At 40.5% G+C, this 25,682-nt stretch overlaps 1 protein-coding gene across 1 annotated transcript in view; it reads left to right on the plus strand.

Moving 5' to 3' along the window:
• Positions 1–25,682, plus strand: part of SLF1 (SMC5/6 complex localization factor 1) — an 86,216-nt gene that overhangs the window by 44,767 nt on the left and 15,767 nt on the right. The window contains exons 8-14 of the mRNA XM_075271887.1: positions 8,525–8,677; positions 12,482–12,648; positions 14,581–14,724; positions 17,781–17,943; positions 20,024–20,171; positions 20,950–21,095; positions 25,011–25,183. Coding sequence (XP_075127988.1) covers positions 8,525–8,677; positions 12,482–12,648; positions 14,581–14,724; positions 17,781–17,943; positions 20,024–20,171; positions 20,950–21,095; positions 25,011–25,183 — 1,094 coding nt within the window. The remainder of the gene's footprint in view (positions 1–8,524; positions 8,678–12,481; positions 12,649–14,580; positions 14,725–17,780; positions 17,944–20,023; positions 20,172–20,949; positions 21,096–25,010; positions 25,184–25,682) is intronic.

Genomic DNA, 25,682 nt, shown 5'->3' on the forward strand with positions numbered 1-25,682 from the left:
TGGACAGTGACACAAGTTTTGTTATTTTAGCTGTTTACTAAAACATGTTCAGAAATACAATTATATATATAATATGGGCTGAAAGTGCACACTCCCAGCTGCAATATGAGAGTTTCCACATCCAAATCGGAGAAAGGGTTTAGGAATCATAGCTCTGTAATGCATAGCCTCCTCTTTTTCAAGGGACCAAAAGTAATTGGACAATGGACTCTAAGGGCTGCAATTAACTCTGAAGGCGTCTCCCTCGTAAACCTGTAATCAATGAAGTAGTTAAAAGGTCTGGGGTTGATTCCAGGTGTGTGGTTTTGCATTTGGAAGCTGTTGCTGTGACCAGACAACATGCGGTCAAAGGAACTCTCAATTGAGGTGAAGCAGAACATCCTGAGGCTGAAAAAAAAGAAAAAATCCATCAGAGAGACAGCAGACATGCTTGGAGTAGCAAAATCAACAGTCAGTTACATTCTAAGAAAAAAGGAATTGACTGGCGAGCTTGGGAACTCAAAAAGGCCTGGGCGTCCACGGATGACAACAGTGGTGGATGATCGCCGCATACTTTTTTTGGTCAAGAAGAACCCGTTCACAACATCAACTGAAGTCCAGAACACTCTCAGTGAAGCAGGTGTATCTGTCTCTAAGTCAACAGTAAAGAGAAGACTCCATGAAAGTAAATACAAAGGGTTCACATCTAGATGCAAACCATTCATCAATTCCAAAAATAGACAGGCCAGAGTTAAATTTGCTGAAAAACACCTCAAGAAGCCAGCTCAGTTCTGGAAAAGTATTCTATGGACAGATGAGACAAAGATCAACCTGTACCAGAATGATGGGAAGAAAAAAGTTTGGAGAAGAAAGGGAACGGCACATGATCCAAGGCACACCACATCCTCTGTAAAACATGGTGGAGGCAACGTGATGGCATGGGCATGCATGGCTTTCAATGGCACTGGGTCACTTGTGTTTATTGATGACATAACAGCAGACAAGAGTAGCCGGATGAATTCTGAAGTGTACCGGGATATACTTTCAGCCCAGATTCAGCCAAATGCTGCCAAGTTGATCGGACGGCGCTTCATAGTACAGATGGACAATGACCCCAAGCATACAGCCAAAGCTACCCAGGAGTTCATGAGTGCAAAAAAGTGGAACATTCTGCAATGGCCAAGTCAACCACCAGATCTTAACCCAATTGAGCATGCATTTCACTTGCTCAAATCCAGACTTAAGGCGGAAAGACCCACAAACAAGCAAGACCTGAAGGCTGCAGCTGTAAAGGCCTGGCAAAGCATTAAGAAGGAGGAAACCCAGCGTTTGGTGATGTCCATGGGTTCCAGACTTAAGGCAGTGATTGCCTCCAAAGGATTCGCAACAAAATATGGAAAATAAAAATATTTTGTTTGGGTTATGTTTATTTGTCCAATTACTTTTGAGCTCCTAAAATGTGGAGTGTTTGTAAAGAAATGTGTACAATTCCTACATTTTCTATCAGATATTTTTGTTCAACCCTTCAAATTAAACGTTACAATCTGCACTTGAATTCTGTTGTAGAGGTTTCATTTCAAAACCAATGTGGTGGCATGCAGAGCCCAACTCGCGAAAATTGTGTCACTGTCCAAATATTTCTGGCCCTAACTGTGTGTATATATATATATATATATATATATATATATATATGTAATTATGGTTTTCAGGTACAAAAATAAAATCTGGAATTTAATCAATGAAACCTTTGCTTGTTCCTGGGTTTAGGAGTCTAAAGGGCGGTCCTGCTCGGTAATCTCTGTATACACATATAAAAGGAAACTAAGTGGGACCATCCGCTGGATTCCTGAGCCCAGAATGATCAGAGGTTAACATGTTGGCAGCCTAGCAGTGTATGGCAGACATGGTCACCCTGCCCCTTGTGATGATATCATCATATTAGCACTGCACCCCTTCTGTACCTCATCTGCTGTACCTTACTATGATTAAAGTCTTTTATCTTTGTATATTGAATATTTCTTGTTACATTTGACATATATGTAACACATCAGTCGAGAGCGGTGATGTGCATTACAGTCTGACACTGCCAGTCACCTTCATCACTCTAATACGATTTACATGTTCTGTGACATAAAACAATGCACAAATAAGGGAATATATAATGGAAAGCTGCTACCGCGCTAACATGCTCAATATGTAAATCAGCAAAACAAAAGATTAATACTCCTTACTTTGGAGATTCTGCCAGAAGCTCATAAACACCTCACAAGAACATCAAAGAGCTTCTGTGAACAAAAACTAAATATCAAAGGAATCAGTCCCAAATAGGCTGCTACCCTTAAATTCATGCATAGTATACATGAGCTGTAAGTAACAGGATTTCATGGGAACTGCTGGTGCTATAAGAAACATTGCTTATTTACTTTGACTTCTTTCGAGGGCTGATAGCAGATGTTTTTATATACACAAATACAAGATTTTCTTATGTTCAGTGGTTTTATGTTGTTTTATGCACCGAATATATAAAAATATGCGTACATTTTTATATCATTCACGGACTGCCAACTTGGTCAATGAACGTCATGTGAAAATAGGATAATTTTAGAATTTTTAAAGCAGGGCAGTCTGGGCCAGTTTTGCTTGGAGTCTCAGTGAGAAAAACATTAGCCACTTTGACTTGGATAAAAATTAAAAAAAATTTTTTTTAACAGTCTTAAAAACAGACAGACATGAAAGGATTGTAAAATATGTGACACAGGGATGCAAAATGGCCATGAAATGTAGACTGTTTTATCCATTTTTCATAGCCAAATTTTACAACTGTGGTGTGAATATAACCTATTGGAATGGAGTTAGGGTTACCTTAGAAGATTACATTTTTTTTTCTGAGGTTCCCCGTTTTTAATACTTTCTATGCTGAAGTATGATTGAAATGATTCAAAGCCAACTATTCTGACAGATTCTCCTGGCAACAAAGATGCGTAAAGATTGGAAAATATCAAACCCTATTTCCCTGAAAATAACTTAAAAAACAAACGAAAAAAAGACAACAACTGCACAGCCCCATAAGAACACCTGTCTAGCTATTTGGATGTACACATCTGACATAGGTTTGTTTAGGATATTGGGTACATTGTAAGAGGCTGCTGTCCTTGCTAATAAGAGTATCCAGTGTTTAGTGGGGTTCATTTATTACCATAAATTCTGCTATTATTTACTGTTAGGGTAATATGACTTATGACTGTGCTGCAAAACTTTTAGAATGTTTAATAACCAGATATGCAAGACAGATCTTCAGTCACTGAATACATTCAGTGCCCTATATAAGAGTAAGTAACTGGTTACCAGATAGATAGCTTTCACTGTCAGACATTTAGAGTTTCCTGTAGTACAAAGAAGAATTTTCTGCCTTCAAAACCTTTTTAACTACTGTATGAGGCTGACCATTCTGTAGTCTGCATATAACCAAGCACTGATCATTGATGTCATTATTTGGAATTAGAAGCAGGAAGATAACACTGCCAGAGTGGTGAAAGCTCCTCAATGATGTCAGGAAGTGTATTTGTAGAAAAACTTAAAGGGGTTGTCCCATGAAAAGCATCCTGTCTATACTGCTATTTTATGTGGGTTTAAGACTTTTCCTAAATACATTGCTTTATCAAAACTGCTTTGTTTGGCCGCTATCTTAATTTATTCACTTCATTGTTGACACTGCATTTCTATGGCCATGGGGCCCAAGTGATGTAGCAGCCTGCTCTCAGGGGGGGAGGGAGGGGCTGACAAGCAACAGAGCTCCTCAGATAGGGGAGGGGGGAGGTGAGAGCTCCAGGATTACTGTGCTGTCTATCTTCAGCTATTCCACTTATCAGCCGGTTTAATTGAATTTGGCTGTTAAGGGTTGAGATAAGGAGTCCATTACCTCTGTATGTAATGCAAGCGCACTCAAATCCAGGTCTGCTACATCAGTTGCACATCAGCTTCATACTGTGGTAATGCATTTGCAACCAATCCCTCATTACTGACTGCAAACTTAGCAGATAGCAGAGCAAGTGAAACCCCGCCCGCCAATGTGCCGAGAAATCCAGGAAGTGAAGAGAGCACAGAGCCTTCAGGCTGCAGAACAAGAGTTATGGAAATACCTCTTTAAGGCTTGCAAAAAGCTTTGGTTTTGACTAACCTTTGTTCTGAGTTGTATTATACTATGGGCACCCTCCAAAAATTTTTACCTTTACGCCATAGTTTGTATTTTATCTGGCATGGACGGTTATTGATAGCTTATAGTACACATTGGTAAAATGTTTCAGATAATTCTAGTTTGGGCAGAATAGAATTAAAAAAAACATTTATGCAGATAGGCAAAATTTTATTGCTCAAAAGTGGACTTTTTTTTAATATAGCATATCTTATTAGCAGCAATATACAGTAGTTATTTTCGGTACCAGAGTTAGAAGACTAAAAAAAAGGTTCCTCTTGTGTCTTCCTATTTCCTCATAGAGTGTATGTTCCTATGAGTAGAGCCTTCACTACTATTGTTTGATACATTAATTCTTTGTCACACTGTAAAATCAAAAACTGTACCCTCTGATTTGTAGTGCTGCGGAACACAGTGCCGCGATATAAATAAAGTTATCATTATTAGAAATTTTGTGATGAAAAATAAGGTCATAATACTAGAATTTATGTTTAACATTTTATTTTAATCTTTGTTTCTGGTAATGTTCCCTGTAGTGGGCAATGCAGTCTGAACAATGTTTCCTCTATGCCAGGCAATACAGTACTCCATGCTATAAATCAGCAGGACTAGGGCTGCAAGATACCCAAACAAATAGTATTAGACAGCCTACAGGTATAGCGCGGTGAAGGTTATTTTCTGCATCATTCTTGACTTAGAGCAGGGCTTATTCTGAGCATCCCTGTCTTATGGTAGAAAACAAGTTGTTGTTTCTTTATTGCTGATGTTCTAGGGTAGTGAAGGGATTATTGTCAGTATCCCTTGTCTTCATGGGAGGGAATGGGTTAATGTCAAAATCCCTGGTGGTCTAGGATGGTGAAGGGACTAATGAGAAAATTCCTAATGGTCTAGGACAGTTAATTAATAGAGATGAGCGAACACTAAAATGTTCGAGGTTCGAAATTCGATTCGAACAGCCGCTCACTGTTCGTGTGTTCGAACGGGTTTCGAACCCCATTATAGTCTATGGGGAACATATACTCGTTAAGGGGGAAACCCAAATCCGTGTCTGGAGGGTCACCAAGTCCACTATGACACCCCAGGAAATGATACCAACACCCTGGAATGACACTGGGACAGCAGGGGAAGCATGTCTGGGGGCATAAAAGTCACTTTATTTCATGGAAATCCCTGTCAGCTTGCGATTTTCGCAAGCTAACTTTTCCCCATAGAAATGCATTGGCCAGCGCTGATTGGCCAGAGTACGGAATTCGACCAATCAGCGCTGGCTCTGCTGGAGGAGGCGGAGTCTAAGATCGCTCCACACCAGTCTCCATTCAGGTCCGACCTTAGACTCTGCCTCCTCCGGCAGAGCCAGCGCTGATTGGCCGAAGGCTGGCCAATGCATTCCTATTGGTAGCAGTGCTGAGCCAGTTCTGCTCAACTACTCCGTGTGCCCGTCAGCCCATCTGATATAGCAGAGCCGAGTGTGGATTCCTATATCCTCACTCGGCTCTGCTACATCACACACTCGGCTCTGCTATATCAGATGGGCTGACCGGCACACGGTGTAGTTGAGCAGAACTGGCTCAGCACTGCTACCAATAGGAATGCATTGGCCAGCCTTCGGCCAATCAGCGCTGGCTCTGCCAGAGGAGGCGGAGTCTAAGGTCGGACCTGAATGGAGACTGGTGTGGAGCGATCTTGGACTCCGCCTCCTCCAGCAGAGCCAGCGCTGATTGGTCGAATTACGTACTCTGGCCAATCAGCGCTGGCCAATGCATTCCTATGGATTCCTATATCCACACTCGGCTCTGCTACATCACACACTCGGCTCTGCTATATCAGATGGGCTGACCGGCACATCAGATGTAGCAGAGCCGAGTGTGCACACTCAGCTCTGCTACATCTGATGTGCCGGTCAGCCCATCTGATATAGCAGAGCCGAGTGTGTGATGTAGCAGAATCGAGTGTGCACACTCGGCTCTGCTACATCTGATGTGCCGGTCAGCCCATCTGATATAGCAGAGCCGAGTGTGCACACTCGTCTCTGCTACATCAGACACTCTGCTCTGCCGGTCAGCCCATCTGATATAGCAGAGCTCTGCCGGTCAGCCCAACTGATATAGCAGAGCCGAGTGTGCACACGGTGTAGTTGAGCAGAACTGGCTCAGCACTGCTACCAATAGGAATGCATTGGCCAGCCTTCGGCCAATCAGCGCTGGCTCTGCCGGAGGAGGCAGAGTCTAAGGTCGGACCTGAATGGAGACTGGTGTGGAGCGATCTTAGACTCCGCCTCCTCCAGCAGAGCCAGCGCTGATTGGTCGAGTTCCGTACTCTGGCCAATCAGCGCTGTCCAATGCATTCCTATTGGAAAAAGTTTATGTCACAAAAATCACAATTACACACCCGATAGAGCCCCAAAAAGTTATTTTTAATAACATTCCTACCTAAATAAAGGTTATCCCTAGCTATCCCTGCCTGTACAGCTATCCCTGTCTCATAGTCACAAAGTTCACATTCTCATATGACCCGGATTTGAAATCCACTATTCGTCTAAAATGGAGGTCACCTGATTTCGGCAGCCAATGACTTTTTCCGATTTTTTTTCTATGCCTCCGGTGTCGTAGTGCCTGTTGGCTGTTTCCCATAAAGTAGATCTTGCTCTGAACTATAAGGGCTCGTTCACATCTGCGTCGCCCTCTCCGTACTGCAGGTTTCCGTTTCCTGCCTAAAACAGAGGCAGGAGACGGAAACCTGCAGGAGTCTCTCTCACCCATTCATTTGAATGGGTGAGAGAGATGTCCGGCCGTGAGCGTCGGTGAGCGTTTTGCGCTCTCCGCCGCAAAACCGGATTTTATAATCCGGACACAGAGTCAGACATGCAGTACTCTGTGTCCGGATAAAAAAATCCGGTTTCGCGGCGGAGAGCATAAAACGCTCACCGCCGCTCACGGCCGGACCCGGTCTGTGCTTTCCGTCTTCTGGCATGCAGAAGATGGAAAGCACAGAACGGAAAGAAGAACGTAGGTGTGAACCTAGCGTCACACAGACTAAGACATTGCTATTAAATTAAGGTGGCTGCACACTTTAAGAATATCATACCCTCAAAATTCAAGCCCAAAATTCTTTACTGTAAGTTATCACCCATTGTTGTGTATATAAGCCACCATGGTGCATGGAATCCACTAATAGTCTTTGACAGCTAATATATATATATATATATATATATATATATATATATATGTATATATATATATATATATATATATATATATGTGTATGTGTGTGTATAGATAGATAAAAAAAATTTTTTAGACTAAAGAACCACTGCTTGTATCACTGTTGCCTAGCATGTACCTGCTTGCACCTCTGTTGCTTAGCATGTTTTCAGACTGTGGTATATGACAGGAATGCATGGATAAAATCCATGCATACACAGCAGCAGAGATGTAACTTGGAGCTCCTGGGTCCCTATGCATAATCTGTTATGTGGCCCCCACATACAATGCACTATCTGTAATACTGGTGTCTTATGTTGTAGAGAAGCATTTGGGCCCCCTCAGGCTCCAGGGCCTGATAGCAATTTCTACCTTTGGACCCCCTATAACTACGCGCCTAACGTGCAATGTAGTGAAAATTGTGTAAAATACTTTTACTTGTGGTAGGCTTGGTAATTTCTGTTTTTATTTTATTCCTGTTATTAATAATAATAATAATAATAATAATACATTTTATTTATATAGCGCCAACATATTCCGCAGCACTGTACAATTTGTAGGGTTCAAATACAGACAGATACATAACAAAGAAAGTCATTTCACACAATGGGACTGAGGGCCCTGCTCGCAAGAGCTTACAATCTATGAGGTAGAGGGGGTGACACAAGAGGTAGCGGGGGCGGTATAGGAGGTAGCATTGCTTATACAGTGGTCAGACAATTTTGTAATAGAGGTTACTGTCATTACACAAACAAAACTTTATGAGCCATCACTAGTGGTGTCCTGTAACATGTGGATGGTGCTTGGACAAATAAAGTTATCCTGAAAAGACATCATATCATGTGGTGTAATGTGGGAGTGGGGACAGGGGAAGGTTAAATTTTGGGGATTCTAATTATAGTACGGAAGGGTTTACGTTAGAAATTGTGATAGGCCTGTCTGAAAAGATGTGTCTTTAGTTTACGTTTGAAACTGTAGAAATTGGGAGTTAATCTGATTGTCCGGGGTAGAGCATTCCAGAGAAGTGGTGCAGCTCGGGAGAAGTCTTGTATACGAGCGTGGGAGGTTCTGATAATAGAGGATGCAAGTCTTAGGTCATTGAGTGAGTGTTAGGTCATTGAGTGTTATTCACCACACCCTCTCACACTTGTAGTTGAAGGTTGAAATTGGCCGAACAAGCCTGAACAGAATTGAAGAACTTATCGAAGGACATTTTTTCAGGGAAGCATTTGAGGAGATTGGACATCTTATTCCTTTTGTCTTTCCCAAGCACTTTTTTGAGTTGCTTCTCAAGCACTTCATGCAGGTAAAATACTGTAGTTTTGCATATAATGTTATTATACCATAGATTTCATTATCATTTATTTCAATATATATATATATATATATATATATATATATATATATATATATATCTTATATTGCAAAGAAAAATAATTGCAGCAGCACCAGCAAATCTGGGGATTATTCCACAAATTGCACGGCAGAAACCCCTCTCCAGGCAAAAGGGTTTGCAATAGAAAAAACAATCCGGTCTGTCAGCAACTTGTATGGATGGAAAATGTCCTTTTATTGGAAAAAGCAGTACACCACGTATCGGTCCACACTAGGACCTTTCTCAAGCACTTGAGAAAGGTCCCAGTGTGGACCGATATGTGGTGTACTGCTTTTTCCAATAAAAGGACATTTTCCATCCACACAGGTTGCTGACAGACCGGATTGCTTATATATATATATATATATATATATATATATATATATATATATATATATATATATATAAAAAAAATTTTATTTATTTTATTTTTTTTTGGGGGGGGGGTTTCTTTTATACATCTCACACCTTTTACCAGTACCTAGTTCACATTTCCCTTCCTGCATGGTCTCTGTAAATCTTCTTAAAACCTTGACTAACAACGAACGCTTTCTAAATAGAAACAGTGATGCTAAATTGAAAAAATATTCAAGACGAACCGCGCTTCTTATAGATCTTTATGAGAATTCGGTGATGTTTTCGTCATAAGAGTATATGCACTCCAATTTGTATGCTGAGTATCTTGGCAGCGTATCAGCTGTTCCGACACACCGTCGGTGGGATATAATAGAAGATCTTTTTGGAATTAATACCAAAAACAGTCGCTGATCGCGCTCACTCAGAAAGGACAAGTGACTTGATATAAGGTAAGTATTTATTCAGAAAATTAAATAGGATAAAATAATAAAATAATAGATTAAATAAATAGAAACAGTATATGCTAAAAAAAAAAAAAAAAAAAAGTATGCAGTGAGGAGGGGAAATCTGCAGCCGGGCTCTCTTACTCATTGTCTTTGTAGTTAGGTTTGGAAAGGTGGAATGTATATTTACAAAAACCTTTCAGAGCCATAAGTGCTGTTATTTTTGGTGCCTGATACGCTGCTTATTCTCTCTACTGTTAGGTGGTCAGTGTCAGGCTGGAGCAAGAAAGGGGGCCTAATTCTGAGCTCCAATCAAAGGTGGACTGTGTCAGAGCTCAGGATCACTCCCATGCCCCCACCCCGGCCTGAGATCACCCACCTAACAATAGAGAGTATCATTAGCCAATCAGGCACTGAAATAATTGCACTTTTGCCCAAAAATGGTGTGTGTGTGTGGGGGGGAATTCCAACTGCCCTGGAGTCAATGGAACATGATAAACATGACTATATTTAAATTTGTAGCCCATTAAAAGTTAACATTTTTGCAAATGTAAATAATACATTTTGCATGGTTTTAAAGATTTTGTCTACCCACCTTAGTGCTGACAGTCTTTTGTCTTGATAGGTTGCCAATGGATACGACCATGAATACAGGAACTTTCTATGCTCTGGCACTTGTTAGAAATCAAGTCCTAATTTCCTTATTGTACATACATGTAGTGTCCCTGCCTGACAACCTGTTCCCAATAAGGAGATCAATTTGAAACCATAAAAAGTTCCTGCATTCATAGTCACATCCATTCACAACCAATCCAGAGAAAAGACTGTCACTACTGAGATGGTTAGAGAAAATTGTGATATTCTGCAAATTTTTAATTATATATATTTACAACAATATTTAACTTTGTATTGTCTTTAGATAGGAATATGGTTAGGTTTGTTGGAAAAACCCCTTTAAAAGGGGCCCTATCAGTGGATTTTCCGTTTTTTAGATAAACATATGCCTGAATCCCCATTTTTGTGTGGAGAACATCGGCGAGCGTACTGTGTATGACTGATTTACATATACATTTTTACGGTAATTCAGAAAAACGGGGGGGGGGGGGGGTTAAAAACGATTAGCAGCACCTGAATAGCCTTTGTAAAGACTATTCAGGCATATGTTTATCTAAAAAATTGAAAAATCTACTGATATAGCCCCTTTAAGGAGTATTAAGTAAGTAAGAAGAAATACAAGAAGCAGAAATACTGCAAACATTTTATTAGCTAAGCCAAGATGTTTTGCAGCTAGCATCAACAGAATTCCCCAGTTTTGTGCTCTTGGTTCATTTCAGGAGCTGGTAGGCTGCTCTCCGAATGGATGCCTGCAAGCATGACTTTGGTTGAATCTGCCTCCCTTTATGTCCTATGATTGCTCAGAATGCAATCCTGGGACGACTACTTGTAGCAATGTAGCTGCTGCTTATTGTATCCTGACCACCAAAGCTTTTAGCATGATAGATCTAGAATCTCAGCCTCTATAGATTTAGGCAGGATCAAACAACCCCCATAGACTGGAGTGTAAGATGCCGTATTCCTTACAGATTATAATCATAGTTTAGATGAAAGAAGATACATTTTATCAATTCCATTTCTGTTTGTCCTCCCTCAATTCACCAGTTACAACTTAGTTTCTAATTTGCTATGTTCTTGCTGAGTATTATAGCAAAATTCATCCAAGTAACAATGTTATTTCATATACATGTCAAGGAAATAGAAATCTAGGTAACACTCTGCAGTGGTGTTATGATGGCCATTGTTGGTTGTATACCTGCAGTCATTGTTTGTCTAGTAGAGTTTTGGCTGTATTACACAGGAGTGCCGATCAATGAGAATTATATTGATTGTTGTTGCACTCGTTTGCAATGGCCTGATTATACAGACTGATACAAACTGTGATCAATGTGCAGACGATAATCTGCATGTCTTATCCTGCATAGAAGATGTGGTCAGCCAACCAGTGTTTGCTTAATGGTCAACTGATCGGCACCACTATTACAGGGCTACTAAGTGCAACAAGTCCTCCGAGGACCACTCACTGCTGATAGTAGTCCACATAGCTTTTTGTAGGAAGTATCCTCCTCTCCCGTTCGTTTCAGAATCAGATTTTTTTCCTCCAGCTGATATTTTTCAGCTACAAGGAAAAAAATTTTAAAAAAAGGTTTTTGCTAGGCGTAATCCACTTGAACATAGGTGAAGACCGATTGGAATGAATGGGAGATAGGGAAAAAATATTAGTATTTTATTCAGGACCTTATATTCATTTCAATGGGTTTTTCAGTAGAATCCACCTGAAGGGTAGATCAAGCATGTCGCTTAATTTTTAGGCTAGAGGGAAAAATCCGCTACTGACTCCCATTGAAATGAATGAAAGAGTTGGGAGGCGTTTTTTGAGGTGGATTCTGATTAGCCTTATTAGTTTCACTGGTAGACAGGGATGTCATCACTACTGCCATGTATACAAAGACCCAGAGGAAAGTTCGGAGTGACTATACTGAATTGACATGGAATTGGTTGTAACTAGAGATGAGCGAACACTATTCGAAACAGCCGTTCTGAATAGCATGCTCCCATAGAAATGAATTGGAAGCGGCCCGCATGCAGACTTTACCGGCGGCGGGCCACTTAACCCCCCGAGTGCTGGCTACGTCCATTCATTTCTATGGGAGCGTGCTATTCAAAACGGCTGTTTCTCTAGTTTGTAATGTGTAGCAGGTTTTTTGTTGTTCCAATCCTTTACCCCCTTCTGTTGGGAATTTTTTTATTTTTTATTATCTAGGACAACCCCTATACTAAATGAAGCATACTATACTGTGCCATTCAGGTAGTTGTTGCTGCTAGTCTGTATTTTGGGTTATTATTTTACTCTCTTGTTTTGAATTCTATTTTCACTTAGGGGAACGTCGACATCAACAACTTTGGTGAATTTTTAGATGTATTTTCCAACCTTATCCAGTATCGTCCTCCATGGGAATCCAGTCATATGGTACAATACTACCTCAGTGTTTTTCAGTGTCCAGTTTGCAAAAATGGAACATGGTCCTTTATCGAAATTCTCATAAGGTAAGTTGAACCTTAAAGGGGTTGTCCCGTCACAAGGATCCTATCTGTAATGCTTGTTAATGTGAATGTAAGACTTTTCCTAAATACATTGCTTCAGCAAAACTGCTTTGTTTGTCCACTATCTTACTTTATTCATTTTTTTGTGGCCACAGCTCTGACCTAGCTGCTCCTGAGTCAAGTGATGTGTCTGCCTGCTCTCAGGGGGAGGGAGGAGGGGCTAAGTGCACGGGAGCGAGCCTGGAGGGGGGGGGGGGTAGTTTACCCTTTGGGGGAAGGGGCCGCCAATACAGGTTTAGACGCCGGCACAGGGTTAGACGCTGGCACAGGTGAAGCCAGCAACATCGCTATGCTTTTGCCCTGCATGAAGCCAGCAGCGGCAGAAGCGAAGGGGGGGGGGGGGGGACGGAGGAGCAGAATAATAGCATCGCTTCTGCCGCTGCTGGCTTCATGCAGGGCAGAAGCATAGCGATGTTGCTGGCTTCACCTGTGCCGGCGTCTAACACTCCCCGGCATCCGCTGTAATAGAGAGGCAGATGCCGGGGACAGTTAGACGCCGGCACAGGTGAAGCCAGCAACATCGCTATGTGCCTGCCCTGCATGAAGCCAGCAGCGGCAGAAGCGATGCTGCTATTCTGCTCCGCAGTCACATATGCAAAGCCAAGCGGCGAGATGCCACCGGCCCTGCGTGCACGCTCATACACCAGTCTAGCCTTCACAATGCGAATACAGACCCGACACCCTGTCGGGTCTGTATTTGCATTGTGAAGGATAGACTGGTCTATGAGCGTGCACGCAGGGCCGGTGGCATCTCGCCGCTTGGCTTTGCATATGTGACCCCGCCCACCAATGACGAAACAAAGCCGGAAGACAGAAGATTTCAAAGAAAAGAAGACTGGTGAGTATGCGACGTGGGAGTACCCCTTTAAATAAAACCATTTACTCTGAAGAGCTTCTCTCTAACATATGTACATTGTGTATGCATTCTTTTCGCTTCTGGAATAGTTGCATATCAGATAGAAATTCTGTTGTTACAGATGCTAGTCGTGCCTTAATGGTTCTTTTTTTTTTCTTTTTTTTTAAATTTTTCAAAGAAAAACAAGTACAACAGGATATAACACAGGGTCACATAGATGACCGCAATAACAAAAACATAACATACATTGGATAATAAAATGAGGATTACAAAGAAAATATTAATTGTTTGTCAATCTGCATGTAGTGCTATCGCGCCATCAGAAGGGATATGAAAGACGTTAGGGGGAAGGGATAAGATAAAGACGTAAGGGCCTCTATCATTGGGAGAAGTCATTTTTAGCTACGCACATACATGCATAGCCTTTAGAAAAGCTATTTCACACCTTGCTTTTGTATGTAAATTGCCTCAGTAGTTTTTGAATCAACCCACTTTTATTCATATGCTAATTAGCTTCCAGCATGCATCCAGAAGTGTCTGTGTCTGCTATGAGAGCAGAGAGATTAGTCATCAGCACAGCAGCCTCTCTGCTCTCATACATATAGAGCAGACAGTGCACAGAGAAGGCTAATTAGCATATGAATAAAATCTGTCTTATTCAAAAACTAAGGCAATTTTCATACAAAACGTATGTGTGGAATGGCCTTTCTAAAGGCTATGCAAGGATGTGATTAGCTAAAAATGACTTTTCTCAGTGATAGAGCCCCTTTAAAACAAGGTCCAACGGGTTTTCCATATAAATACATTGATAATGTCTGTGAAATGGATACACAGCCTGGGAATTGTATCTCTAATAGATTCTGTTTTGTAGAGGTGAGAATATGTTGTATTGTACAGCAGACGTGAGCTAAAAATACTGTACAAGGTGCAGTACACAAATGACTGATGTTTGTTGATTGAACACCCAGAAGATGTGAAACATTTGCTGTTTTTCTTGAGGTTTCCCTTCCTCTTTGTAGGTGTTTTCTAGAAGACAGATTCTGCTTATGCCATGAAACATCTGATATGGAAATTGATAGTCATAAAAGGAGGAAAATTATTGCAACAATATTAACATTTCTGTCAAATGTGATGCAAGAAGAAGCAAAAGCACTAAGTAAAAGGTGAGTAATAATCTTCATTTGTAGCTAAGTTTGTAACTTTGTTATTCTGTATATGAAATTACCATTTTTTGGTATTTCAGCATTTACTGTTTGGCTGCTTTTTTTTTTGTCTTTAAACCTGTTTCTGACCTTTTACTTTGAGCCATTATGTCAGCAGAAAATGACCTGTTGTTTAAATCAAATGTTTTGTTTTGTTTTCAATTTTCCATATTATTATCTGTAAGAATCTTGCAATATCCCACACTTGTCACTAAGCCTAAACTAGTCTATCACTTCCTAACTGCGACAAGGAAATCTACAGAAAGAAGGAAGCATCAGCATATTATTTGGGTTAATGGACAGAGTCAGACCTACCGAATTTTTTAAAAATCACCAAAAATTATTTAAAAACATGTTTAACATAAAATTTGATTTAAAAAAGGTGATTTTCTGTCGACACATTCCCTTTTACATTTTAGGATGAGCTTCCAAATGTGTGTACATGAGGAATTTCTTGTCATTGTAAGACTTGGATACTGTATTTGTAACCGTTTTCTTCACTTCAGGCTCGATCTCTAATTTTTTCAAAGCTGGCAGTGGAGACTAACTGCTCTCATGTCTCTCATGGACCGCATATGGAGATAGCAGGGGATTCTAATGTCTTGTAATATCTACCCTACAGACACAGAAGCAGCAGCACCATATAGGATATTCTAAAGAAGTACTGACAGTATTGATGAGATTACACTACTATTTAGCTGCTGAAGCACATCTATTCTCTTGTCTCTGCTTCCCTCAGTCAGCCTCACCCTCTCCATAGTCCTATTTTGAGCTGTAATTTAAAGGGAGTCTGTTAGTTCAAAATTAAGAAATAAACTGATCACATTACCTTGTAGGGCTGTCAGCACATTTTACAATGATGTATTTCTTATTCAGGACCGCCGCTTCATTCTTGTAAAAATCATCTTTTTATCCCTATGCAAGTGAGCAGAAAAGGGCTTTAGAGGCGTTGCTTTCCATCAATGGGCTTTAGTTCTGCAACGGGAGAAAATTGAGGCCAAAATCTGTGGCAAATTCACAACAAAATAAGCCGTGGCATATTGAAATATCCATATTGACATATCTTCACTGGCTTATACAGATTTTACCAAGATATTAATGGAGAACTCTGCTCTGGAGCAAACAATAACGTCCAACCAGCTTACAGTATATTGTGAAAAGTCTTGAGTTTCTTTTATTTTTTTTAAATTTTATTATATTTTTTTACTTTCTTTTCTACTGTAGATTGTGAGCCCCATATAGGGATCACAATGTCCTTTTTTTTATCCTATCAGTATGTCTTTGTAGAATGGGAGGAAATCCACGCAAACACGGGGAGAACATACAAACTCCTTGCAGATATTGATACTGGCGGGATTTGAACCCAGGACTCCAGCGCTGCAAGGCTGCAGTGCTAACCACTGAGCCACAGTGTTGCCCCCCCCTGTTTTATTTTATTATTTTGCTTAATTACATAGTGACAACATATTTCACAGCACTTTACAGTCAACAGTGTCCATTATAAGACTCACAATCTACACTCACCGACCACTTTATTAGGTACACCTGTCCAACTGCTCGTTAACACTTAATTTCTAATCAGCCAATCACATGGCGGCAACTCAGTGCATTTAGGCATGTAGACATGGTCAAGACAATCTCCTGCAGTTCAAACCGAGCATCAGTATGGGGAAGAAAGGTGATTTGAGTGCCTTTGAACGTGGCATGGTTGTTGGTGCCAGAAGGGCTGGTCTGAGTATTTCAGAAACTGCTGATCTACTGGGATTTTCACGCACAACCATCTCTAGGGTTTACAGAGAATGGTCCGAAAAAGAAAAAACATCCAGTGAGCGGCAGTTCTGTGGGCAGAAATGCGTTGTTGATGCCAGAGGTCAGAAGAGAATGGCCAGACTGGTTCGAGCTGATAGAAAGGCAACAGTGACTCAAATAGCCACCCGTTACAACCAAGGTAGCCAGAAGAGCATCTCTGAACGCACAGTACGTCGAACTTTGAGGCAGATGGGCTACAGCAGCAGAAGACCACACCGGGTGCCACTCCTTTCAGCTAAGAACAGGAAACTGAGGCTACAATTTGCACAAGCTCATCGAAATTGGACAATTGAAGATTGGAAAAACGTTGCCTGGTCTGATGAGTCTCGATTTCTGCTGCGACATTCGGATGGTAGGGTCAGAATTTGGCGTCAACAACATGAAAGCATGGATCCATCCTGCCTTGTATCAACGGTTCAGGCTGGTGGTGGTGGTGTCATGGTGTGGGGAATATTTTCTTGGCACTCTTTGGGCCCCTTGGTACCAATTGAGCATCGTTGCAACGCCAAAGCCTACCTGAGTATTGTTGCTGACCATGTCCATCCCTTTATGACCACAATGTACCCAACATCTGATGGCTACTTTCAGCAGGATAATGCAATGCCATGTCATAAAGCTGGAATCATCTCAGACTGGTTTCTTGAACATGACAATGAGTTCACTGTACTCCAATGGCCTCCACAGTCACCAGATCTCAATCCAATAGAGCATCTTTGGGATGTGGTGGAACGGGAGATTCGCATCATGGATGTGCAGCCGACAAATCTGCGGCAACTGTGTGATGCCATCATGTCAATATGGACCAAAATCTCTGAGGAATGCTTCCAGCACCTTGTTGAATCTATGCCATGAAGAATTGAGGCAGTTCTGAAGGCAAAAGGGGGTCCAACCCGTTACTAGCATGGTGTACCTAATAAAGTGGCCGGTGAGTGTAAATTCCCAGTATGTCTTTGGAGTATGGGAGGAAACCCATGCTTACATGGGAAGAACATACAAACTCCGTGTCCTTGGTTGGCTATTCGAACCTGGGTCTCCAGTGCTGCAAGACAACAGTAGTAGCCACTGAGCCACCGCGCCACCTTCATTTATTAGCTTGCTATATTGTACAGCTAGAGCTGGCTTGTCCTTTTCAGATAAACTACAGTGAAACATAATCTGAGCTGCTTTAATACAATTCTTGCAATTGACTTTCTCTTTTGTTATTTTAGACTTTGTGAACAGGTGGATTCGTCGCGAAAAGCTTTGTTTCCATCCTTTATTCTTGCAATATTTTGGCCTGAAACCAGGACAATGGTCTTTTTAACCAAAAATGTTCGTTTGCTGACAGATCTTATCATAATGTGTTATAAGAAGATGCATCATATAGATAATGTGAGTATTACTGGTGCAATAATCCTAATCATAAAGTTTCCAGTCGGTAGCACAAGGCTGTTTTTCTCTCTTGGCTTTCGTTGTCATTGTTGAGTGCATGGGTCCGAAGTTTTGCTCACAAGGAATTATGGGCAATAGAAGTAAAATGCAGTTTGCAACCAGGATGTCAGAGCAAATGAAGATAGCCATAGTTACAGGCCATGTGGGACTGTCGGAGGTTACCATTCCCTATAATGGCCCTGTTAATTCAATTGAGTTATTAATGGCATTGCCGCAGGCATTTTTTTAGCAAAGTATGCTGTGATATCCGGTCTGGTGTCTTCTGATGCACTATTGTGATCTTTATAAAGGGGGTAAATGGCATGGGTTGGAATAATGTGGATGGGAAAGTTGCAGTAAGTATCATCAGGCTTGATGAAATGCAGTTCATGCAAACCTGAGTTTTGTTTTGTTTTTTCCTAGGACCATGAAAATTTTACTTGGAACAGTCCATAGCAGCTTTTCAAAATTAAAGGGGGTTTCTCAAAGTGGCAGCTTCTCATTATATCCAGTACTTGATCAAAAAGAAGAGAATGTTTGTTTGCTTTTGTGCCATGTTAGCCAGTGGGTATGAAATATAAAAAAAAACAACAACTTGAGTCTTCAGTAGATGATACCTTTTTTAATGGCTAACTCATAATGATGACAGAATATAACATTTAGAAGCTCTTTGGCTTCTTCTTCAGATATAACTAAGAACAATTTCTGAAGGCTGCATATTTATGTACAACAGGACACATAGGGATAGGATTTCAGGAGGGAGGGGTATGAGGAGAAGAGGCTTATTAGTATAAACATGTAAACAGTTCCCAGGTTCTTATCTTTATGGCTGTCTTAGTTCAGCAATTTCTATAGCATGAGATGAACCCATGTGAGACATTCATTCCATTCTCCAGAGTGTTAAATAGGGTCATGCATTATATTAAAATACAATACCAAACAAGAAAACAACCGGGTACCCCTGGTCATCACATATAACCCACACGTGGAGACGCTGAGAGGAATCACACACAAATGACATCCACTACTACAAAAAGACAACCGTCTAAAATCCATATTTCCAGACCCCCCTCTCCTGTTCTACAGACAGCCACCAAGCCTCAGGAATATCGTTATTAGCAGCTCACTGTCACCTCCAACTAACACAGGAACATTTCCATGTGGACAGAAGAGGTGCAAAACCTGCCCTCACATACTGACCACTGACAGGATAGAGATACCAAACTCTAACAGGGAATATAAAATCCCAAGTACGTTCACCTGTAACACACCTAATGTAGTGTATTTAATAATGTGCACCAAATGTTCCACTGAAAATCTGTATGTTGGAGAGATCGGTCAGAAGCTCAGAATGAGAATGAACGCACACTGCCATACAATTAGAGAATAGAGAATGGACCTTCCCGTGCCAAAATATTTCTGCAATGAAGATCATAATATCACTAATGACATGAAAATTTTGATTTTAAGAGCGAATTTTAAATCAAGGAAACAGAGACAAATTCATGAATACAAGAGCATGACCCTATTTAACACTCTGGAGAATGGAATGAATGCATCACATGGGTTCATGTCATGCTATAGAAATCACTGAACTAAGACAGCCATAAAGATAAGAACCTGGGAACTGGGAATTGTTTACATGTATATACTAATAAGCCTCTTCTCCTCATCCCCCTCCCTCATGAAATCCTATCCCTATGTGTCCTGTTGTACATAAATATGCAGCCTTCAGAAATTATTCTTAGTTATATCTGAAGAAGAAGCCAAAGAGCTTGTAAACGTTATATTCTGTCTACATTATGAGTTAGCTATTAAATAAGGTATCATCTACTGAACACTCTCAAGTTTTTTTTTTTTGTTTTTTTTTTATATTTCAGTACTAGATCAGTGAGAATAAGACTGTTGTTTTTAAATGGGGAACACAGGAGGACCTGCTCTTGTGATCATTGAGTATCCCTGCGATCAGACCTCCCCTACCCTATGAGTACTTAATGTTCAGGGACCTCTGAACTGACTTCCATGTTTTCTATTTGTAAAGGCATTATCGCAAGTGATGACGTCACACCTGAATGGGATGCTCGCTGCCGTTGTGGAGTATTGGATACTACTGGGCGTCTATCTGAACAAGAACTTGCTGCATCAAGTGGCAAGTGACTTTGTGTTCTACATCTATGTTTCATGTGAAGGTATTGCACACGTGTTTCTTCTCGTACATTTTTTTCCCCTAAGCTTAGATCTAGGGGAGTACAGCTACAGATGAGCTCTGTTGACACTCAAGTTTGTGTAATGCTAAAGCAGTAGTACAACCAGGGTTTCACATTGTTTTGCCCCAGCGGTCTTTTATAGTAGTAAAACTTAAGGATTGTTGACATGAGCCTGCTAAACTTTCCTATAGGGTAATTCATTGTACAGTATGTAGAAAACCAGTCCCAGAAGGCAATTCTTGAGGACAGTAATGGAGACTTGTTACAGAAGTCATTGAGGTTTTGCCCTCAGGGAACACATTGCAGATAGCTATGCAGAGTACATTGTAAATATAAGTTCACTGAACTTTATATCTGTAGAGAACCATTTTAATGAAAAAAAATTCCCTTGTTAATGAAAGAAAAAAAAAAAAAACCAAAACACTACACTGCTACTTCCTTAATAGCCCCAAAACAAAATTAATATTTCATTTATTCATTGGAATAATATGTGAAAAGTTATGAAAGCGGGAATGCAGAGCGGGATAAAATCCTACTGCTTTAAAGCTAAAATGTGTTAGATTGCGAAGGAGTTAAAATGTACCTAAAGCGCCAGAGTTATGTGACAGTAATATTTATTTGAGCCATAAATTCATAATCTACAAAAACGAAAAAAGTGACATTTTCAGGAGGGCGTTTGCAATTTTCTTGTGACTTTTAGGGGGTTAAAGATGTCACTTTTGATATATGCAGATTTTAACATTTGTCTTATTTTTGTTAGAGTTTACAGTAGAAGAAAAAAAACAATTTGTTTCTTCCATCGCTTCTCCATGGCTTCAAATGTTGGTTGCAGAGGTGATTTTTAAGAATTTTTATGCAGAAAGCAGCATCCAAATGTCTGCTGAGCCATTATCTCTACAGAAACTGGTGAGTGCAGTCTTGGGTACATGCTGTATCATTCTTTCTTATAGTATTTTCTTATTAGTTTATCAGTGATTTTGCTTTGTAGCTGTTTTTAGTTACCGTAATTCTAATCCCATCAGGTTTTTAATATTCATTGAAAATCACTCAGCCTGCTATTAGCAAACTAATAAAGGGGAGCTGTCATGAAGTCTCAGAAGTTCAGTGACATACATCATCTGACCTAAGATCCTGTTCCTTGAAAAACCATGGTGTTACCACTTAGGATAATATACCTAAATGTGAATAAACAGTATCAGGGTTTATATCTGTGGAATAGCTGAACGGATTTGAATAAAGACCAACATACTCTGATATGCCTGTGTCCTTGGGATCTCTGAAACATGCTGATTCTGTAACTGCTATAAAGGAGAGGTATAAAAACTGTGTAGAAAAGTGAGCTGCACTATTTCCATAGTTCACTGTTGTGTGCAGTTTTCACAACTGTGATTCACTTCTGTAGGATTTACAGAAGTATTTAGCTGAAAGCTTGGCTGTTTCCATAAAACCTGGCCATTGTTGACACTGTATTTAACTTTTAGCGAGGACAGATGTGATAATGAGCTGTGGGATATACACACGTGGACAAAATTGTTGGTTCTCCTCGTTTAATAAAACAAAAACCCACAAAGGTCACAGAAATAACTTGAATCTGACAAAAGTAATTTGCCAAATTACATGTTGACAAGTCACAAAGCTTCTGGGAGTATGTCTTATGGACTGATGAGACTTAAATCAATCTTTTTGGCAAAGAACTTCAGCTCTATGTTCTTCAGACGGAAAAATGAAGCATATCTTGAAAAGAACACTGTCCCTACTGTGAAACATGGGGGAGGCTCTGTTGTGTTCTGGGGCTGCTTTGCTGCATCTGGCACAGAATGTCTTGAATCTGTGCAGGGTACAGTGAAATCTCATGACTATCAAGGGATTCTAGAAAGAAATGTGTCAGAAAGTTTGGTCTCAGTCGCAGGTCATGGGTCTTGCAACAGGATAATGACCCAAATACTAAAACACCCAAGAACGGCTAAGAGGAAAAATTGAACTATTCTGAAGTGGCCTTCTATGAGCCCTGACCTAAATGCTATTGAGCATCTTTGGAAGGAGCTAAAACATGCCGTCTGGAAAAGGAACCCTTCAAACCCGAAGCAACTGGAGCAGTTTGCTCATGAGGAGGGGGCCAAAATACCTGCTGAGAGGTGCAGAAATCTCATTGACAGTTATAGGAATCGTTTAATTGCAGTGATTGCCTCAAAAGGTTGTACAACAAAATATTAAGTTACAGGAACCATCATTTCTGTCCAAAATTCTTTTGAAGCGAAAAGCAATGTCTGACTTTCATTTGTTCATTTTCATAGAATTTTTACTAATACTTTTGTCAGATTCAAGTTATTTTTGTGACCATTGTGGGTTTTTCTTTTATTAAACGCGGGTTACCAACAATCTTGTCCACGTGTGTGGTCTGTTGGGGAAAACAAGTGTTGCTAAAAAGTGGCTTGTGACTTCATAAAGTATAGGAACTAATGTTCTAAGGCTAGCCAGACTTTTGCATTAGCTTGTACAGTATATAGAAATGACCATAAGACATTGATTTTAAAACTTTAACTGGATAGTTGATTCAGTGTTACAGAGAATGTGGCCCAAGAGCAACTATAGCGCCCATTAATTATCCATGTGAAAAAGATAGGATCATTAGAAGGAATTCTTACATTATAGATACTACCCAATAAAGAGTGCAGATGGCCTCCGTGTCACCACTACTCAGCCTAGAGGCCTGGTTTTGTCTGGCCATTAATCCTGTTGCCTAACATTTGACTCAAGTAGGGGGATCGGGTCCTCTGTGGCCGGCCAAACTGTCTGCAACCCCCTAATCACCTCTAAATGCTGAGATCCATTTACTATAGCAGACCGAGGCAAGCAGGCGCTTATTATCACTCAAGCTGTCCTGGCACTTTTCACAGTTCATTTCACATAGTTAACCTTTAGTGGTGGGAGAAAGCGATGAGTTTTTAAATGCTGTATGAATGCGGTGAAAGCATTTATCGCATATGAATATCACATCATCATTTTATCAACTTTGTAGATCTAAAAATATTTCAAAAGTGGCTCGAACCCTACTCAGCTGCCTACTACCCTTGTGCACTGAAATAAATGTCCCTCTCTGCTGATGTTGATGTGCTTTGTATACTTATGGGAGCTTTGAAAACTTTGTACTATTAAGTACTGAAAGCTCCGAATCTTATAGAGGTTTTATATCTCTGTGTAGATTTAAAAAAAAATAAAAAATCATTGCATAATAAAAACTTTTCGAATGTCTTAATATGCCATTTGAATATTGCCTTTGTTTGTGTGATATACTGCGGGTGTAGACCTCCAATTTGGTTCCTTCAAGATTTTAAGGAGTTTTCTTATCTCCCTCTATCACCAGCTTTGCCTGCTTTCTCTTCTTCTCACTTCCTGTATTCTTCCACAATCTGGTGGGCGGCTTTGATGGTTTGATGCACAGGACACAATTAAGTACCTCAGTAGATATAGATATTTCCTTAGGAAAACTATTGAAATGACATAAACTAGCAATATAGATAGGATCCTTGTGAACAGAATATCCCATTAACACCTATACAGGCATCTATTCTTTGCTGCAGAACACCAGACTGCTCCCTTGAGGAGGAGTAGGTACTACTACTGTTACGAGTTGTTAACAGCCGATCCAGGCAGGTTAAGAGATTCCAGTGCATAGCACTGAAGGATCAGGCCGGAAAGTAGTCTAGGTACAAGCCAAGGTCAAGGTTGGTAGAGTACGATCACAGGCATCAGATCAGACTAAGTCATATGAGACACTGGCAATCAGCAGAATACAGGTCAGGTAAGACACTGGTCCTCAGCAGAATACAGGTCAAGTAAGATACTGACAATCAGCAGAATTCCAATCAGGTAAGATACTTGTAATCAGCAGAATACAGGTCAGGTATAACACTGGTAATCAGCAGAATACAGTTTAGATAGCATTGAATGGAGACTTTTATATACTACAGTATAACTATGGTTAAACACCGGTAATCTGTCAGAATACAAGACAGACACTCCTTCACAGGAAACTAGCCTGCTAGGAACCAAATCTGTTCTGACACCTTCCTGTATGTAAAATGTGTGGAAGAACAGCACTGCAGCGCTTGTGAGTAGTCCGACAACCCTGACCATCGGGAAAAATAAGATGTTGGTGGTCACAGACTGTCAGTGTTAAAGTACATCTTCCTTGAATCCACTATTAAAAATATCTTTGTACGTTGCAATGTTGTAAAAATGTCCCTAACCTTCATTGTTTGTGAGTCATTAGTGAAGTGGCAAAAAAAATCAGAACGTCCCCGTATCTATTGTATTTTACTGTATATTAATGTGTAGTGTAAAAGGTCAGGTCATAGAAACAATGAGTACAGTAAGCAGCATACAGAGCGACTGACTATAAATGCTGTACCTATCAAAAATAAATCTCCAAATGGGTCACTGGTCTTTGTCCCAAAATAAAAGGCGACAGGCAAATGCTTTAGGGCTCTTGTTATGTGGCCTGAATTAGTTCCTTTAATACCCCTGGGGTTGTCAGGGCTCATGTTCCATTTTACCATGAGACCATTATAGATCTTTTTTTTTTTTTCTTCTGTGTGAAATTTGCGGTGTTCCCTGATGTCTGTTAGGAGTGATGTCTGAGGTTTAGAGGAATTGGAGGGGCACATATAAATGATTAATATTAGTCGCAGCCCCGTGTACATTTAACCTCCGGCTTTGATGTCTCTTCCCGTCCTGTGTACTAATTGAATACTTTGTGCTATCCACATATTTAGCTTTTGTTCTAGTCGATTTGTCTTGATATAATATTTCTGCCATCAGATCTCTACATACATCCCAGCGTTATGGAAGGGGGTAGCATGTGGCAATGAAAAAGTCCAGAAACTCGGAAGAAAAAGGAAAATAGGGCAGCGGCCTTGCCTGGAGTCTCAAAGGGCATTACTGATGCTAAATGGTGAAAATCAAAACCAAGGCGATGTGCTGCTTGATCTGCCGTAAGTAATACCTATAACATCACCATTTTTCTGCTTTGGGGGACAGCTTCTGACCTGACACATCTCTTGAACTTAGTCTGACCTTTGTTGTTGTCTCGAAATGAATCTGACTGTCAGAAAGGCTTCTTGTGTTTAACCTACAACACATCTCCGTACTCTCTGATGAATCGCTCCGGAGGAGCCTGCGAGCCTAGTGAGGGCAGGCCACAGCCTTCACTTACTGCAGCTTATACTGCAAGTTCTATCAGTTTCTAAGAATGTGTCACTATGTTGATTCATTGCAAGATACATGATCTTAATGTGTTCTCCTTCGTTACTTTCTACTACAAATGAATGAGGAGTCGCAAAGTTTCCACAAAAGTTTCAGAATAACTTGTACGTCATTGGTCGCTAGGGGCTCAGGAGCCTTCTCTATACACGGGGATGCTGGATGTATAATAGAGTCAGCAGCCAGCACTGATGGTGGCTGATAAATATTTAGATGTGGCATCTAATCTGC

Source organism: Leptodactylus fuscus, chromosome 1, assembly GCF_031893055.1.
Source record: "Leptodactylus fuscus isolate aLepFus1 chromosome 1, aLepFus1.hap2, whole genome shotgun sequence".
NCBI lineage: Eukaryota > Metazoa > Chordata > Amphibia > Anura > Leptodactylidae > Leptodactylus > Leptodactylus fuscus.